The sequence below is a fragment of the Oryx dammah genome, unplaced genomic scaffold (genome assembly GCF_014754425.2).
Source record: "Oryx dammah isolate SB20612 unplaced genomic scaffold, SCBI_Odam_1.1 HiC_scaffold_21, whole genome shotgun sequence".
NCBI lineage: Eukaryota > Metazoa > Chordata > Mammalia > Artiodactyla > Bovidae > Oryx > Oryx dammah.
The window spans coordinates 72,723,194-72,743,883 of NW_024070205.1; the positions used below are offsets into that span (position 1 = coordinate 72,723,194).

A 20,690-nucleotide genomic window follows, 5' to 3' on the forward strand; every position below is an offset into this window, starting at 1 on the left:
ACCAAATATGAAAATATTTTAATTTTTCACAAACACTTTTAAAACAATTTAGATCTGAATCTGAGGTAGTCGTTAAATGACCATATAGTAAACATTAGATTTCTCCTAAATAGAAAATTTTAACCCATGTAAACCAAAGAAAATATTAAAATGTCTTTGCACTATATAAAGGAATTACTCTTGCATTGATACACATTCGGTATCAGTATTCTTGAATTACATCATTTCCCAAGGGCCTAAGGGTGTCATTTCTTCAGTAAGGCTATAATTACTAGTTCAGTTCAGTTCAGTTCAGTTCAGTCGCTCAGTCGTGTCTGACCCTTTGCGACCCCATGAATAGCAGCACGCCAGGCCTCCCTGTCCATCACCATCTCCCGGAGTTCACTCAGACTCACGTCCATTGAGTCCATGATGCCATCCAGCCATCTCATCCTCGGTCGTTCCCTTCTCCTCCTGCTCCCAATCCCTCCCAGCATCAGAGTCTTTTCCAATGAGTCAACTCTTCGCATGAGGTGGCCAAAGTACTGGAGTTTCAGCTTTAGCATCATTCCTTCCAAAGAAATCCCAGGGCTGATCTCCTTCAGAATGGACTGGTTGGATCTCCTTGCAGTCCAAGAAACTCTCAAGAGTCTTCTCCAACACCACAGTTCAAAAGCATCAATTCCTCGGCGCTCAGCCTTCTTCACAGTCCAACTCTCACATCCATACATGACCACAGGAAAAACCATAGCCTTGACTAGATGGACCTTAGTTGGCAAAGTAATGTCTCTGCTTTTGAATATGCTATCTAGGTTGCTCATAACTTTTCTTCCAAGGAGTAAGCGTCTTTTAATTTCATGGCTGCAGTCACCATCTGCAGTGATTTTGGAGCCCAAAAATAAAGTCTGAAACTGTTTCTACTGTTTCCGCATCTATTTCCCATGAAGTGATGGGACCGGATGCCATGATCTTCATTTTCTGAATGTTGAGCTTTAAGCCAACTTTTTCGCTCTCCTCTTTCACTTTCATCAAAAGGCTTTTTAGCTCCTCTTCACTTTCTGCCATAAGGGTGGTGTCATCTGTATATCTGAGGTTATTGATATTTCTCCCAGCAATCCTGATTCCAGCTTGTGTTTCTTCCAGTCTAGCGTTTCTCATGATGTACTCTGCATAGAAGTTAAATAAGCAGGGTGACAATATACAGCCTAGATGTACTCCTTTTCCTATTTGGAACCAGTCTGTTGTTCCATGTCCAGTTCTAACTGTTGCTTCCTGACCTGCATACAGATTTCTCAAGAGGCAGGTTAGGTGGTCTGGTATTCCCATCTGTTTCAGAATTTTCCACAGTTTATTGTGATCCACACAGTCAAAGGCTTTGGCATAGTCAATAAAGCAGAAATAGATGTTTTTCTGGAACTCTCTTGCTTTTTCCATGATCCAGCGGATGCTGGCAATTTGATCTCTGGTAGAAATAATATTCCTTTTTTATTTTTACTCTTAACATGACGTTTTTCCTCCTATAGTCCAGTCAATTCAAATGTCTTCTAACTGTCTGGCTCTCACTTGCTCTCACTTATCCTCAAACCATTCTTCACCTTGAGGCTAAAACAATATTTTATTTATTTATTTTTAATTAATTTTAACATTGCTTTACAATTTGGTGTTAGTTTCTACTATACAGTTGCAAACAGTCAGACACGACTGAGCGACTGAACCGAACTGAACTGAACTCTACCATACAGCAAAATTAATTGCAAAAAAAAAATTAAATCCCGTATCTTTCAATTCCTGTTATTCCTAAAATAAAGCGCAGCTCATTAAACTGCTCTTCAAAGCCATGAGTAGTCTGGCTTCAGATTTCCATGCCAGCCTAGGTAGGACTTTCCCCTGGCTCTGCTCCAAGTGCTGTTTAGTTCCCAGAGCCTTGGTATTTGCTGCCCTCTTGTGGAATTCTCTGCTCATCTCTACACCCACTCAGCCTCTTTCTAGTAAAAGTGTGTGTGTACTCAGTTACTCAGCTGCGTCTTGACTCTTTGTGACCCCATGGATTGTAGCTCACCGGCTCCTCTGTTCAGGGATTTCTCAGGCAAGAATACTGGAGTGAGTTGCCATTCCCTCCTGGAGGGGACCTTCCTGACCCAGGAATCGAACCTGCGTCTCCTGCATTGAATGCGGATTCTTTGCCACTGTGCCTCCTGGGATGCTTTTCTTGTTAAAGACTAAATACCAGTTCTTCAGGGAGGCATTCCTTCCCCCACTGGACTAGATCACATAGATTCTTCTATGTTCTTTCATTAGTTGCCAGACTAATGAGAGGGTAACAGGCAGGAAGGCCTTGCAAGTGTCAGACATTTTTTCTCTCTTAAACGGCAGGAGGAAACAAACTAGCTGATATTTATTTTTCCTTCTCTATACAAATTTAAAAGGAGGTTTCTCTTAAAATACTGTGTTGCTATAATGACACCTGGTTTCACCTGAAGTTAACTGTTCTCAAACCTTGAGATAACCAACGCATTTTTCTTATGGAAATGTTGGTCTTAAGCTATGCTAATGTACTACGCATTTACCTCAAACTCTGTCTTCAAGTCAGTTGCCTCATGGCTCAGAACCTACTTGACAAACCAGCATGTTATACTCAGATATTGTTCCCCTAATCGATGTAAGTGAAACTATCTGTATGGTGATCTGTCCTTCTACAAGATTCAAGTCAATCATTTTATGGCCCAGGATGAACCATTTGGTGCCAAGATTATCCCAAAATGCAACTTATGGGTGAGGGGCCTGGTGCCATTCTGAGTTGTAAGACATTCCTTTCTTTCATTAACAGACTGCTAGTGACTATATAACATCCAGCTGAAGACTAGCAGGAGGGTACTCTTTCTGCCCCCTTCTGATGCCTATGTCAGAAGCTTTCTCTATCTCTTTTATACTTTAATAAAACTTTATTACACAAAAACTCTGAGCGATCAAGCCTCATCTCTGGCCCTGGATTGAATTTTCTCCTCCGGAGGCCAGGAATCCCAGTGTCTTTTCGTTCAGCAACAACCTTTCACTAACAATCCTTCTAGCTATATCTTTAAATGACTTGCTTAATATTTTTCTTGTAAAGTGGAGCAAAACTTGCCACTTCAAAATGTCTTTGGCATTGGAAATGGTTGTTTTTATTCAAGGCACATTTTGATGTGCCTATTTAAGTTGAATTTAGGTGCTAACAGTTGTTCATAAAAGTGTGAAAACGTTCAGCATTTCCCAAATGTACAGAGTGTTTTGTTAGGTAAAACCTCAGCAAAAGAAATTTAAATTTGAAAGTGAGGACCAGCATTTCTTTCAATTTGAAAAAATTTTAAGGAATCTTTGTGCTTGGAAGACTCACCTGAGTGCTTCTCTGAGATGTGTAAGGAAGGGTGCTTAAGCAGGTGGAAGAGAAATTTTCACAAGATTGAAGTTGACAAAGGGGGCTTCTCTGGCGGCTCAGGTCAATGCAAGAGACACAGGAGACATGGGTTCAATTCCCGGGTTGGGAAGATCCCCTTTAGAAGGAAATGGGAACCCACTCCAGAACTGTTGCCTGGGAAATCTCATGGACAGAGGAGCCTGGCAGGCTGCAGTCCAAGAGTTGCAAAAGAGTTGAAAAATGACCGAGCAACTAAATAACAACACCACCATGAAAAAGACCTTCTCTGGTACTGTCTTCTGTGCTCTGAAATGGCCCTTAGGGGAGCAGGCAGGCCAGCTGCTAGGGATTCCAGTAGTCTCTTCTGAGCCAAGCAGGGGAGGGGATATGGCAACCTCTGGGCTAGAGGTCATCCACAGGAAGTTTGCTGCTCTGTGGAGCAACTAGGAGCCCACAGAGGAAACTCCCCAGGAGAGAGGCATGCATCCAGGTAAGGACCTGCTCTGGTCCTTCTGCAGAGACACCGCACGCTGGCACAAAGCATTGCTGAGTGTGGAGGTTCCTCTTGGTTCAGCCATCCCAGCACACGCTTCAGGGGTTCTCCCTAAGTGTTTGAGTGTTAACACTCTGGGTACTTCACTCTAAACTGTGTATGTTAAAGACGAATCACTTCCTGGGTGGGTATTTTGGGGCCCAGACAGCAAACAGGTAACTGTCACACTGGATGAAGATACAATAAGCTGTGCTGTCCAGTGTTCAATCACAGAGCTATGTTTCAGATACAACTCCAGGTGGAAAGGAATTCTCCCCAAATCCCCCCAAACCCTCTTCTGCTTCCCACTCACACACACAAGCACTGCCAGTGAATTTAAGGAGACTCTCTTGTTTGCCTTTGGTCTTTGGGGACTAACTCTGGAGGGTCCTCAGACAATCCAGGGAGAAGAGAGCCCTGGTCAGTAAAGCTAAATGTCCTAGTAAGCTGGGCAGGTAGGAGCTCAAGTGATCAATCTGAGCTTTTGAATAACAAATTCAACCTTATTCCAGACTGGTCATATCAGTTATATTAGTAAGTTGTGAGCTAGAGCACTCTTAACTTTCATTTCAGACTTGAATTCTATTCTGTTTTTATCTCTAATATAAGCACAGATTGAAGATTTTTCTAACATATTCCTTCACAGTTTTAAAAGCAAAAAATGTAAAACTCAAAAGGCCTCCCATCCAAACAAAATGCCAAAATAATCAAGTTAAAATGGCATGGCTCAAACTGCTACACAGAAATGCTAACATAAAATGTAGCATCACCCTGTATAAAGCAACAGCACACAGTAATTTTATTCATCTAAAGCATCCAGATACTAAGGAAATCACAAGATTTGATTGTCTCCTAGAAATAAATAAGCCAAGGAAATAATGCATCAAAATTCTTGTCCCAATTTTCTAATTAATAAACTAACCATGATGTCTGCTTACACATTTTGGTGGCCACAGTATTTTAGAAGCAGCCATTCAAGTTTGCTTAAAAGACATTCTTGTGTTAAAAGACACATTCTATTAATAAGTAGAAACTGCCTATTACTAGCTGCCTATTATGTACTTCTCAGAAATCATCTCAGTTCTTTCAACAGCCTTGCTTGGCAGGATGATGCAAGAGTTTGGGTACATTCAGACTACCTAGATTCAAGTGAAGTTGATGTTAAACTTTGGAACTCTTCCAATTTAAATCCCAAACTCCATCAATATCAGCTGAATGACTCTTAGGTTATCTCTCATGTTAAAATACTTCAGCATAAACAGGGTGATAGGTTCAGAGTCAGGTTTAAGATAAACTCCAGTTGCAGCTAGCATTTAGTTTCACCACCCAGGGTGCCTCAGTTTTTTTTTTTTCCCCCATCAGAGAGTACATCCTAGAGTTGAGATGGCTTCTATTAGCTATATTTCTGTCAACATTGTGTGCCTCACTAATAAACTGATTAGAACTGGCTCTTCTTTGAGGAAATGAATAATGGTCATTAAAATGCAAGGACTGGCTGAGATATTTTAGAGATATCATTGTTGAAATAAACTCTAGGTCCAAGCCGGAATGGCTCCTGTCCTGGTGCCATATCTGCAAACCAAAACTTAGATCACATTCCTGCCCTGTAAATGTCCCACTCAACCAGAAATAGATTACATCCAGTCAGCCAATCTGCAAATGCCAAGCCAACTCTGGGCTCGGTACTTATTTCCTTATTCATTCTCTGTTTCTCTTCCTTGTTTCTTATTCTTTAAGCTTTAAAAGCTTCTTTCCTCCCACCCCATGGCTCAGCAGGTAAAGAATTTGCCTGCAATGCAGGAGACGCAGGAAATGTTGGTTCAATCCCTGGGTCAGGAAGATCCCCTGGAGTAGGAAATAGTGACCCACTCCAGTATTCTTGCCTGAAGAATCCCATGGACAAAGGAGCCTGGTGGGCTACAATCCGTGGGATTGCAAAGAGTCAGACATGACTGATGACTAAGCACAGCACAGCATCCCATTTTGCAGTTCTCTGGACCCTTGGGAATGGAGACTGCACACTTCGTGAAGTGTTAATGTTTGTTTGTATCAAATTGTATTAAATTGCCTTCTTTAATAACTTTTGTGGTTTTTCCTGTAGTCACTTAAGGATGTGAGAGTTGGACCATCAAGAAGGCTGAGTGCCAAAGAATTGATACTTTCAAATTGTGGTGCTGGAGGAGGCTCTTGTGAGTCCCTTGGACAGCAAGGAGATCAAACCAGTCAATCCTATAGGGAATAGACCATGAATATTCATTGGAAGGACTCATATTGAAGCTGAAGCTCCAATACTTTGGACACCTGATACAAATAGTCAACTCATTGGAAAAGACCCTGATGCTGTGAAAGACTGAGGGCAAGAAGAGAAAGGGGCAGCAGAGGATGAGGTGGTTAGATAGCATCACCGACTCGATGGACATGAATCTGAGCAAACTCCTGGAGAGAGTGGAGGACAGACAAAGAACCTGGCGTGCTGCAGACCACAGGTTACAAAGAGCAAGACACCACTTAGAGACTGAACAACAACAAATTCATTTTTAACATTATTCCCGCCTGCAAACTCGGTGTGTAAGAATCTAGTTCCCTTGAAGTTGGGGCCCTAGGCTTTTATCCTAATATCTGCTAATACTATCCTAATAGTCTTCAATCCACACACTGACTGGACTTCTGGAAGCTTGATGCTTACTATACGAGTAATTGGGATCCTCCCTCTGTAATGTGTCATCTGCCTACAGGAAATTTCATGCAAAGTGGTGGATAGAAAACAGGAAAGCTCAGAAAACTGTAAGTAGGAGGAAGAGAGAAAAGGGGAGCAAAGTTGAGACTGGTGTTGGCTTGCAGTAGATCATCAGTGATTGTTTAGAGGATCAGCACAGGGCTGTTTATCATGATTGATCTTGGAACTGAATTGGGGTAAGGAAGGAAGAAGAGCCCTCAGGTGACTAAGGACAGTAGGATCAGTGGACAGTAGATTCCAGTGAAAAAGGATGGTTCAGAGTTGGGGATGTGAGAAGAAATGGCATAGAAAATCAGAGAGTTGAACGCAACTCAGAATATGGAGTGGAAACTATTGATTGTCCAATCACATGAGAATGGGTGACTAAGGGTAGATATCCAAAGGTTCATCTGCCTAAGATTTTTGAAATCATCAAGAACTATGGTAGAAGCAGGGCTGGCAAGAGTCACAGTGAATCAGGAACTGAAACCTTCAAGAACTGTGGAAGAGTGACCTCAAGGGTGATTACTGACTGACCAATAAAATGAAACTACCGAGTCTACAATTCTAGTTATTTATCTACATAAATGGTGTTATATATACCATAGGGACATACTGATATTTGGTTCTTTTATTATGTAAGACTAGACTAGTTTAGCATGCCTAATTAACTGATGAATTACTCCATCAAAAAGCCTCCTAGATTTATTTAAAGTTTATTTAAGTATTACCATATTTTTAAAAAATTATAGCTGATTTACAATGTTGCATTAGTTTCAGGTGTACAACACAGTGATTCAGTTATACATACATATATACCTATTGTTTTTCAAGTTCTTTCCCCTTAGAGGTTGTTTATTTTATATATAGTAGTTGCCTTGCGTGCATGCTCAGTTGTGTTTGACTCTTTGTGACCCCATGGACTGCAGCCCATCAGGCTACCCTGCCCATGGAATTCTTCAGGAAAGAATACTGGAGTGGATTGCCATTCCCTCCTCCAGGGGATCTTCCTGATCCAGGATTGAACCTGAGTCTGCCATGTCTTCTGCATTGGCAAGCGGATTCACTACTGCTGAGCCACTGGGGAAGCCCCCCTATGTATAGTGGTGTCTATATGTTAATCCCAATCCCCTAATTTATCCCTCCTCCCCTTGTCCCCTTTGGTAACCATAAATTTTTTTTTCTATATCTATGAGTCTAAAATATTTTTTTTTCCTGAAAAACACTGTTTTGTACTTAGATAAATAATAATGCCTTTATGAACAGAGGAAAGAGAAGAGCAGAATCTGGGTATTTAGTAGTGCTTCTCAAACTTCTGTTTGAAACTATTCACTCTAGATATGTTTTTGCACTATACAAATTGCATAATTTCTAAAATATCTTGCAGAAGATAGGTAACTTTTAATAGCGAAAAGGTCCAAAGACACACGTCTGCTCTCCATCCATCCTTTTAAGAGGTGGCCCTCCTCCACCAGGTACTCAGGGCAGGCAGACTTGCCACCATCAGAAAACACATGTGTATCTGCCCTTAGGTATTCTGGTTTATTTTAAGTGATTAATTCGAGACTTTGCATCTCTCAGTAAAATGGGGATTTATTATTTTCTTAACATAAAAATAATTCATTCAGAGCATATATCGAATCAATAGAAATTTCACTATAATACAAATAAACTCACAGTAAGTTGAAAATTAAAATGGCATGCTTAATTAAAGACCCAGGACCCTCTCCTGCTAAAACTATAATTAGCTTTTGCCAAGCATGGAATAAAACACTATGATGACTTTATTCATTGACTATAAATCTCATCCTTCTGCATTGATTTTCTACCCTGTATTTCCTTTTTCATTTTCTAGAGAGAAAAAAAATGCTTATATATAATATGTCATATTTAAGCATGTGTTATGCTACTTTTAAACGTACTACTTACATAGCTCAGTGACTAGTGAGCTATATTCTAAATGACCCACCCCATTACAGTGACTTTAGATTATGTATTACTCCTTCTGAACAGGAGGAGGTTCTAGGCAAGTTCATAGTAGATTGTCCAGGTGCTGGAGAGATTCTTTACATACCTGATTTCCTGTCTTCACACTGATACTGCAAGAAGAGTAAATTATTCTCCACATGCATTTTATAGATGAGGGAAACTGAATTTCAGTGAGGTTAAGAAATACACTCAAAGTCACATTTAGTAATTTTCTGCAGGAACTTCTGGGATAGACGTCAGATGAAGTTTGTTGCTATATTGTTCCAAGGTCCACAGCTTTTCCACTCTGCCCCAGGGAGGTGATAATCATACGGTTAATAATTACAGTGGCTAACATTCATGGAGGAAAATCCACTGGAGGAGGGCATGGCAACCCACTCCAGTATTCTTGCCTGGAGAATCCCCATAGACAGTGGACCCTGGAGGGCTACGGTCCAAAAGGTTGCAGAGTCTGACATGAGTGAAACGGCTTAGCACAGCACGCACAACATCGACTGGGGCTTCCCAGATGGCACAGTGGTAAAGAATCTGCCTGTCAGTGCAGGAGATGAGACACAGGTTTGATCCCCGGGTGGGGAAGATCCCCAGGAAAGAAAATGACAACCCACTCCAGTATTCTTGCCTGGAAAATTCCAAGGACAGAGGAGCCCAGGGGGCTACAGTCCAAGCAGTCACAAAAAGTTGTACACAGCTGAGCACAACATTTATTGGGAACCTGAAAATGACCAGGCAGGTATATGTTGTTATATCTCCAACAACCTTATGATTAAGACATAAAGATTTAGAGAAGGAAAGTGATTTACCTAAGATCATGTAATACATAGTCAACCTAAGTGAGACACAAATCTCCACTCTCCTGAGTTCTGACCTCAAACTGTAAATAGATAACTACCCTCAATAGATGTTCTGCTATAATATGAAGGTATGAAGGGAGGAGAGAAAAAAATCAAGTTCAGATTGTTTTATTTATTTTTCTTAATTTGGTAGCTCAGATACTTCCTTTAGACTTCTGCAAAACTCATAAAACTGAAATAATGATGTTTTAGATATTTAAATGTTAAATGATTTTTAAAAGAATCATTCCAAGTCATGTAGATGTCTCAATTTACTGGTGACTCTTTTTAGAGGTAAATTGACTGTTCTTTTTTTTTTTTTTTATGAACCATTTAAAAAGTCTTTATTGAATTTGCTGTGATACAGAGATTGAACCTGCACCCCCTGCATTGGAAGGTGAAGCCTTAACCACTAGACTGCCAGGAAAGTCCCTACTAGTGCTTTTGATTTTGCTCACAGCATGAACTTTTATCTGGTCGCTATTGCTCACTCTTACCCAAAGATTTCCATGCCAGGAATTCCTATCTGGGTGGGCTGAATTAACAAAAGGCAGCAAAACAGCGAGGATAAGCTTATGACTTAGCTCCTGACATGGGTAAATGAGCCTTGAAATCTTTTATTCCTGGTTACTCAGTATGTAAATGCATACCTTCGGCCACTGCTAGGCGTAAAAGCAAAATCAGAACATGCACAACATGAAAAAAAAAATCATGACTGCTACCGCACACAATTTTTTAGAATCTGTTAGTTAAACTATATAAGAAAACAGATGTATTACTCTTTTTATTTTTAAAAGAATTGCTGACCTTGTGTTAAAAATTAAATCTCACATACGACCAGTCACACATTAGGTCCTAAATCATATCTGTTTTATGATCGAATGAATAAACATAACTTCCGTTTGCGCCTCACGTGCATTCCTTAGAGACAGAGTCAGGCCTTTCACAGGTGGTTAGCAGGAAGTCCGCGGAAGGGGCGGGCTGTCCAGACGTTTACCTGAACAGGGTCTGCACGTTGACGATGGTTTTGGCATCCGCCATGTAGTCTTCCTCGGCACTCATGGTACTTTCTTTGTCTACGACCACCATGTTGGCAGCAAAAGTCACTCCACACCTGAGTAAGTCATCTAGGCTTTGATAAAAATCAACAGAGAAAAGTGAACTTTCAATATATCTCAGTGTTAGGATGGTGCTGAAACTCACCTACCCGCTCCCCCACGCTTATAGGCATAGAGGTTACTGTTATAGGTGGCTTGCACAGAGTGGACACTGATAGATGTCATGGGAACTAACACAATATTCTCCAGAGATATGAAATAAATTGCATTTGGGGGTTCTTTATGCTTCATTAGATCTCAATAATTTCAAAGCATATGCATTAAGGATCTTTCTTTAATAATATTTAGGAATTTTAGAAATAAAGCCTGAAAACACCAATTTTGCAATCAAACAGAATGAGAGCATGTTAGAACTTTGTTTTTACAGTTAGCATATTATTTTAAAAAATGGCATTTGCATTTTTTTAAATCTCTGAGGCACTTCTGGTAAGAATAAAAATGAACATATATTAATTTAGATGATCAAGCCTAACAAGGAAATATATTTATTAGAAATATTTATTTTTAAATGTCTATTTATCTGTGTGAAGCTATGTCTTATAGATTGGTTCTACACAGCCAAAAACATGTAAAACATATAAATATCATTTGCTTTCAAGCCTACCTTTTAAATACTTTTTGAGCAAGTGATTAAATGAATTAAATTTGTTGGTTGCAGGAAACAATTGCTAAACTAAGACATAAGTTCCTATTGAGTCAGTCATCTCCCGTACCAGTGATAAAAAATTTACCTAACATTGAATTTAAAAACAATGTTATAGTAAAAGCTGAAACAAGAAAACCATTTTTCATTGCCTCTGCTTCACACAAATTTCAAAAATAGGACTGAATTAGAGAAGGGAGATTATACTTGAGTGAATGCAAGGGTATTATTCTAGGTTCAGAGTTGACTGAAGACAAATAAGAAAAATTGGGCTAACTGATTTCTACATCTTCCAATTTAAAGTAAAAAGTGTAAAACTCAAAGAGCAGTAGCTCCTTTTAGATTCTTAAAAGGAACAGTTAATTCTCCTAAAGATCGTGTCAAACTGCATGATCCCTTGAATTAGCCATCTCACATTAGAGGGGATTATTTTCCTCTTATAGGAAGGCAAGAGGCAAGATTTCTTACTCTGTTAAACGGCGAGAAAGTATTACCAAAGCTTTGAGTCCAAGATTCCTGGAATAGCCCAGAAAAAATATTTTGCTTGAATCAGGCACAGTGTTCTATAGCAGGGATTTTACGGCTAAAACTGTGGAAACAGAATGTTATCCCAAATAAATTTCCTATGGTGAGAGGGGCCAGGACCATAACATCTAATCAATATGATGACCAAGTTTAAATTTCCAGGAATATTTTACTAGGGTGTTCTTTTTATCTAGGAAATTTATAATTATTCTTACATCTATTAAAATACTTTTTAAAGGAAAGAAGTTGGAAAGCAGATATGATCCCTTGGGGACCATAAAAACGATGCTAAATCTTATGACTTCACACACTGTTCTTATAGGGTTAATTCACTTTTTCATATTTCAGCTCTTACGATCTTTATTTCCCCCATTAAACAAATTGTCTATATAGGAAAAGGAAAATTTAATCAATAGAAGGTAACCTTAATCAAAAAATGATACCCAGAAGTTGTAATAAAAATGAATATTTCATCATCAGTAAATTGAGGAAGTTGAGACTTGACAAAAAAAGTCACTATGAGAATATTTGTACTAAACAGTTACTTGCTAGTAAAACCTGTACATAACAGTTAATGCCATACTGAAAATACTGGCTGTTGTAGTTTACACATAACATTGGCAAATGATTTTAGTAATTATCATTGGATATGAATTTAAATCTAAGGAAATTTATAGGACCTATATAAATTTAGAGTGGCATTTCTGAATCACATTTCTGAATCACAAAGAAATTTTGTTCTTCATGTTTTAACTTTAGCTTAGTTGTATTCATTTGGAATTGTATTTTATTCTTTATCTCGTTGGTAGACTACCACTTTGTTTTTATAATTCTGTGTGTATCACAATTTCTTCCCACTATCTTATCTACAAAGACTGTTTTTAATTAAGCATGAGTGCTTTACACAGTTTGGCCACCAGATGGCGGCACAAGAAAAAAGTCAATATGGTTGTAAAAGTTACAGATAATTTAATTGGGAATGCCTCTCTTTCTACCCTTCTCTAAGACTTTCTTTTTGAGGAGAACCAGAATGTGAAGGTATAAATATAAAGGAATGTTTGTGAGAGTGTTTTAACTCATTCATAGATTTTGTTTGCTCATCATTTATGTTTAAGGAAAATTTCAGACATTAGCAGAAGAGAATACTATAGTGAATCTCCTGTACCAATTACCCAGTTTCAATAATTGGTGACTTGTAGTCAATCCTCTTTCACCTCTAATCCTAGGAATTTGATCCTTTCCATTCTTCCTTTCCTCCCCATTAATACTTTTATAAAGGGAGAATTCATTTTATAGTTTACATCAGAAAAGATGGATGAGAGGTTTATTTTGTATCTTTTAAATATAATGTCCTAATGAATTTTAATAGAATACTATTAATATCACATCAAAGAAACATTACTAATGATAAAATATGGGTTGATTTCACTTTCATGGATTCAAATAGTAGTTTTAGTACCTCTATATTTTAATTAGTTGGTTAGTATTATGACAACAGTAACGTAAATTATATTAATGTAGCTGTTTAGTTGGTAAGTTGTTTCCAACTCTTTTGTGACTTCGTGGAAAGTAGTCTGCCAGGCTCCTCTGTCCCCGGGATTCTCCAGGCCAGAGTACTGGAGTGGATTGCCATTTGCTACTCCAGAGGGTCTTCTTGACCCAGGGATCGAACTTGCATCGCTTGCATGGGCAGGTGGATTCTTTACCACGGAGCCACCAAGGAAACCCAGGCATATTCATGTAGAATGGAGACTAAATGTGTGTTAATCTGTTTGGCCATTAATGTATCCACAGTGAAAAAACATTCTCAAAGTTACAAACCTTTGTTTTTTTAACATCTATAAGACAAAATGTAAATACGGGAGTTCTCAGTGGATAACTTTCAGCATATTATTTGCAATGCTCTGGCTGATTTTTTTTTTAAGAATGGAAGATTAACACATTTTATAAGCATATTAGTTTCATGATCTCTTAATTTTAGTATCTGTTACCATGTCATGTTCATGCATATAAAGGAATTTGTATTTTAAAGCTGAAGCATCACACACATTTGACCTTTAATTAACAAATTATTAGAAATTACAGACTCTAATATGTTCTAAGAATAAATGAAGGAAATGCTCCAATTAAAAAATTTGACTTAAAAATGAGCATTCCAAATTATTTTAAAGTTTTCCAAAAGTAACGGTAATGATACCAATGCAGCACAATGCTGAAGTTCTAGGTTCTCTCTAGCACAATGTTAACAGTTAAAAATCTTACTGCTGTAGATGACACAAAACCGAAGTGGTTTAGAAATGGAACAAGACTGACATGCAACAAGATCTGTTTAATTTGACAACAGATTACTGCTTAGGAAGTTTGAATGCAAGATGTGTAACACAGGAACATAAGCTCTCCATGCAATATACATCATATTTACAACACTGAAAGGGCAAATTACACTCAACATGCAACGTCGGGCACAGCACATAACAAGCACAGGACACCACACTGGTGAGGGTGCCAAAGATTTTGTCACCTACTTGTCAATAGAGCCCACCATGTAGTAAACCATTGGAAACCAACAGATGGCATCCAGAAAATGCATGTCTGGCCTAAGTAGCACATGGGTTACAAAATGAAACACAGTGTCACAACAGTGGCAGCACTTCTAGGGAAGGAAGTAAGCTGACTCAGTTCTCATTTCCAATACTAAATGCCATTGACAAGATTAATTTTCAAGTGCCTTTTCTCAACATTAATTTTAAAATGTCACTTTTACTTGTTATGAATAATACAATGCACTAATTTAAAAAAAAGTTGCATTTCTGCTTTCTAAATCAGAAACATTATGGCAGTATTCTACAAAAACACCAAATTGATACTCTTAGTTTATGACTAAAAAATATTTTCAATGAGTTTGAAATGATTCATCCTGAGAAAGTCTTGTAAAATGGGAAATTAGTGATTTTTTTGATGATATAAAATATAAGAAACTAAATTAGTGTGTCTCTCTAGAGTAATTTTCTCTAAGAGATACAGAGAATCACCACATGTCCCTTAATATATCAACCTATGAGTAAATAAATATAGTATTTGTACCCATGCAATATATATATATATATATAATACAGAATTAAAATGAAAGCATTTCACCTTTTACACTACTGATTTTCTCAATATACACTGTTGCGCAAATTGTATTACAACTGAAATCTTTACTCTTTATGCACATTTGGGGAAAGACTCATAAACCTGGAAGCTTCCTTAGAAATTACCTAATCCATTGTATTCATTTTATAAAGTTATCAATTCTTTCATGCATCTATTCAAGCAGCATCTCTGAATCCAAAAGTTTTTCATAATAGACATTTTGGTATACCAAGATGTATGCAAAAAATATATATATCTTGTTAGCTTCTACTACAAGAAATAGAGCTTTTGGAACACATATGTAAAAACACAAAATTATAGAATATGCTGAAAAATAAGGAATGGGTTGCATTCGGAAGACAGAATAGAGGAAATATTTAATTTGGATGTTGAAGGATGAGTAGAAGATGGACCAGTAAAGGGGGAGGAAAGGGCGCTTCTAGGCAAAGGGAGAGAAAACAGCCCCAACAGCATCCCAGCCAGAAGTCTCTCCTCCCTGATTCATTTCTTCCTGTTGATCAATCTCATCTCTCTTTACTTTAAAGAAAAATAATATTTAGTACAGTGAATCATTAAAATAAAACATCTGAAGAATCTCACTGTTGATGACATTCCCACAATCATTCCTAAAATGACTTCCTAGGATTTTAAGTGGTCCCATATCACTACATATTATAAATGTACCACCATTCATTTTTTAAAAAACCTCAATTATTCAGTTTCTAAGTTATTTTCACTTTTATGCTATTAATCCCTGGAGTGACAAGCTATTTCTAATGTCTTATTATTATAAAAATTATTGCTCTGGACTTTTTTTGGTGACTTTTTCCCTAGTATTTGGTTTTATCATTTGCCCCAAAACATGCATAGAAGTTTTCCCACTAGTGAATCACAGGATACAAATATTTTTAAAGCTCATGGTGTAGGTTGGTTTCACAAATAGAATCATATATACTCCCAGTAGCGATCTTGGCTAGTGCCTGCCAATTCTTCTCTTTCTGGGTGCTGCTTCTTGCAATTAGAAGGGGTATTCACACTGCTCATTTGAGATCTTCTATGCTTCCTGCTTGCCTTGTGGTTATGGAAGAAGATATTAGGATTCGAGTGACACAGACTGGGACAACACTGAGGTTCCGTGGCATTTTGAAAGATCCTTTTGAATGTGTCATTTGAGGGGGCGGGGGGTCATTATTTTATCTCTCTTTGCTCTTACATAGTCCCAGTCAGATAAAATGAATAGCTCAATAACTTACATAGCAGAATTATGTTCATAATTCTTTGTTATTAATTGCACAGCTATACCCTGTGTGAAATAATTTCCTAATTTAAAAAATCCAGATCTTTCCATTGTTTACACTATCTTCTCTGACCGTTTGTCCACTGTAACATATCTGTCTTTCAAAGACTTAGAACAGTACTTGATGTTATCAAATAATTCAACTTAATAAACATACCGAAAAGTTTTCCATGTGATGAGAAGTACTGGAGTCACAAGGAATAAAGTAAGTCTTTATGTTATGCCAACCCTTCTATTAGAGTTAAAACTGAAGATCTGGCCTTTGTATTTTGTTGCTCTGTTGAGTAGAAATCATTCAAAGTACTTAAACATCAAAATTACTGCCTGTCGTTAGGAAACTTGTGAATCTTACAGACATGCCATGCTGCCACAAACATGCATTTATTATACAATGCACAAGCAATCTTTCAAATCTTTAGAAATTAACATCTGTATTATGGTAGCACGCTTCATCCTTTCATGAATTCAGCAATGTTACAAGGCAAGGCAAGTCATTTGAAACTTGGTAAATATATAATTCTGATGAAGTATGTCTAATGTAGGGAGTCTAGTATGCCATGTGATGAGTGATCAGTCACTAAGTCCTGTCTGACTCTCTGCAACTCTATGGACTGTAGCCCACCAGGCTCCTCTGTCCATGGGATTTTCCAGACAAGAAAACTGGAATGGGCTGCCATTTCCTCCTCCAGGGTATCTTCCCAACCCAGTGACTGAACTCTGATTTCCTCTACCTCCTGCCTTACAGGTGGATTCTTTACCACTTGAGCCACTGGTGAAGTCATACTTTGCAAAATTTGACTTGTACAGTAAATAGATCCACCCACTACTTCTCCTGACAAAGGTGGCTTGAAAGGACACCTGAAATGTAAGGAATATATCAATCATACATTTGTATGTACTATGCTGACACATTTAAGTAAACTGGCAAAGGTCTTTATGGCACTAAACTGCTTACTAAAGAAAAAGTGAGCACATCATTAATCAGTCTTATCTGTAATTCAATTAATAAAGATGACTATTTATGAGTCTAAATATCTTTACAAAGACTTTCATTACAAAAATTGTGATTATACACAACTATGAATTAACCAGTTAATTGTAGGAAATGAAAAGTTTCATGAAATTTCATGGATTTTCAAGTTGAAGATCCACACTTAACTAATAATTATAATAAACTTGCGGGCTTCCCTGGTGGCTCAGAAGGTAAAGAATCTGCCTACAGTTCAGGAGACTTGGGTTCAATTCCTGTATGAGGAAGATCCCTTGGAGAAGGGAATGGCAACCCACTCAAGTATTCTTGCCTGGAGAATCCCATGGTCAGAGAAGCCTGGAGGGCAACAGTCCATTGGGCTGCAAAGAGTTGAACACGGTTGAGCAACTAGCACTATATTAAACTCATTTTTTAAATTTCAGATTCAAGAAATGAATGTATGAGACAGTTTATTTTGTTAGCATTTCATAATCCCACTTTTAAGCTTATTTCTTTCTGAGAAATGAAGTAGCATTTTAATTTCAGCAACTTGAAATAAATTTCCTTTGTTGTTGTTGTTGTTGTAAATTGGGTTTTCACAGAAACTTACCCATTAGTTTGAATAGTGACAATGTCCTGTTGTTGACTGGCACAAGTAGGAAAACCACATTTCTGGACGGGCTTTCATGAGTCAGATACTCTACTAGTGCTCCATATACATCATTTTATATAATTGCAAAATAAGATAAAAGTTCTCATTTTACAAATGAAAAAATTGAGGCTTACAGAAATTCGGTAACACACATCCTATCAAGAGGGTCAGTTAGATCTTATTTCAGATCTGTGTGAGTCTAAGACTTGAATGTTTTTAATAAGGACCCTGATATATCAGACAGTTTACCATTACTTTTGAAATAAGCTGAACTGGAGCCTACTTGTACCTATATGTGCAAAGAAGATTGATTTAGTAAAGGGATACTTTAAACAAGATGTTGTAAAAGTTAAGAAGATGAGCCTGAATCTTGTACTTTAAATCAGCTTAGCTTTGGGTAATATATTCCAAAGTTTTTTGACTCACTTTTCCATCTCTTATATGAAATGGTATCATCAGATGACTAGAGGACCTTTAAGGTTGAAGCAGTAATCAAAATGTTTAAAACATTTGGTGCCACAGCAGAATAGAACAGATAGCCAACCAATCAGAACTGAGACCAGTTCTGATGAACCAGTATCCAGTGCAAGATTAGCATATGAAATGCAGAAGGCGTTTTATCTCGAAACATTATGAACATTTACTTTGACATATTTTGTATGTGAATATCATAAATTTAATTTACATTTTTAATTCCATATTTGTGGCATCTGTTTTTTATATTTAATTAACTGGTTTTTCCACTAAATCTCCTAAGTAGCCATGCATTGACATTATTTTTAACGATGCTCACATTCATTTAAAATGAAGTCAAATCCCACGAAACTAACTAGTCATTGTAGAAGTGTGTGTAATTATTAGTGTGTAAATTCTTATAGCCCAGAAATATTTTAAAGAAGAAAGCATCGTATTTCTTTATAATACTGTAGGCGAGATTGAAAAATACTAGCCACAGCAGAGAAACAAGTTTTTTAAAACAATTTCATAGTTTTTTTAAAAAGAGGATTGCATAAAACTTCCTGGAACATTATTTACTGGTGTTAGTTCTTGTTTCCTCATTCTCAAAGGAACAGAGAACAGCAAATAGAATTGTTCGACACCACTTTTGGGAAATACACAGGATGCTGGTCAATTTTACAGACAGCACTTTCATCCCAACTCTTTGAAAAAAAGTCAGACCCACTAAAATCATTTAACAGATGTCATGTGAATACTTGGATTTCAAACTGTAGGTCCTTAGGAAAGCAAAGAAAAATACTTAAATGCAAAATAACCTAAAGTTAAAATATTCTTGTTTGACAGATAATAAACAATGTATTTTTGCATATGTCAAAAACCTGTAACTAAAGTAACGTCACTTGGTTTAAAGAACAATGAGCTATGAACTGCAGAGAAGGTTCTAATCCTAGAATCGACCTTGGAAAAAGTCATATAAGTTCTTTGGCTTGTTCCTCCTTTCTATGAAATAAGAGACAGTGGTGTAATCAAGTCGCATAGACCAATTTGTTTAAATGTTATTGTCATTTGTAAGCTTTGAGATCTTAAGCTGCTTGGTACATCTTTCTGAGGATAAATCATGCTATATGACATGAATATATTTTTTATGGAAATAAAACATGAAATAAAGACTATCTACTGGGATGACTGCCATATAGTAAATGCTCAGCAATTATGACTATAATGAACAAAGGTAGTGATAAAGATTATTAATTTTATTAAATGATCACTATGGTCTTATTTAGGTAAAATAATCTCTGATAAAAGCTACATGTATACTTATATTGAATTACTGGCCAGCTTACCAGTAACTAAGAGAAACAGAATTTTCAGATTTTTTGATTAATGATTGATCAGATTCAAGAATTAAGACTGTGGACACAATCGCTTGATTTTATAATTCTATCATACAAATCAATCAATAATGCAGTAATTGAGCATTTTGGTAACTTGTTAATTCAAACCCAACAGAAAGGGAACAATTTAGCCATGGCAATTCCAAAGTCTACACAAGATACACAGGTTATGAAATCCTAACTCCTGCCACCTGCTCACTGGGATAAAATTGGATTAGTGATTCTGAAATAAGATTGTTTAGGGAAACTAGATACGGAAAAGGACAAAAGTAAACTCCATTGCCAAATCTGGTGAGACTGACTCTTTTGCAAAGTACAATACTGTGATTTATAAGGAATGTGTATTTGGCATTCGCATTCAGATTCCTCACATGTCTTTGGTCTTCACCACATTTTCTAGCTCACAACTCTCCAAACCCTTGGAATTTCCTGAATGACAAGAGTCGTGGGAGCATCTTCTGTTAATAATATGTGATTTCTTACCCTCCTGAAATCACTTCAGAGACATAAAGATGAAATGGGTGTCTTGTTCTTCATAACAAGCCTCTTTCCAAATCAACTGGGTTTATGTTAATGAGGTGACATTTGGAATGTAGCTAAGGAGGAGGCTGTTTGCCAGGGAAACCAGCCTGAATAAAGAGTGGGAGCTTCAGACCCACCTCCTGATTTTTGAGGAAGGGGTAGGGGCGAGAGATTGAGTTAAATTACCAATGACCAGTGATTTAGTCAGCTGTGCCTATGTAATGAATCTTCTATTAAAAACCCCAGAAGTCACAGTTCAAAGAACTTCCAGGCTGGTGAACAGGTAGAGAGCTGGTGACAGTGATGCTGTTTCCCCATATCTTGCCTTGTACATCTCTTCCACCAGTTTTTCCTAGTTATATGCCTTTATAATAAGCTGGCAATCAAGTCAGTAAAATGTTTATCTGAATTCTGTGATCTGCTCTACCAAATAACTTGATCTTGAGTAGGTGTTGGTGGAAACCTCTGAGTTACAGCCAGTCTGTCAGAAGTACAGGTAACAACCTGGACTTGCAACTGGCATCAAAGTTCA

General features: G+C 37.5%; 1 protein-coding gene across 1 annotated transcript in view; it reads right to left on the minus strand.

Moving 5' to 3' along the window:
* Positions 1-20,690, minus strand: part of KCNT2 (potassium sodium-activated channel subfamily T member 2) — a 1,342,824-nt gene that overhangs the window by 976,692 nt on the left and 345,442 nt on the right. The window contains 2 exon segments of the mRNA XM_040262901.1: positions 10,441-10,575; positions 14,255-14,326. Coding sequence (XP_040118835.1) covers positions 10,441-10,575; positions 14,255-14,326 — 207 coding nt within the window.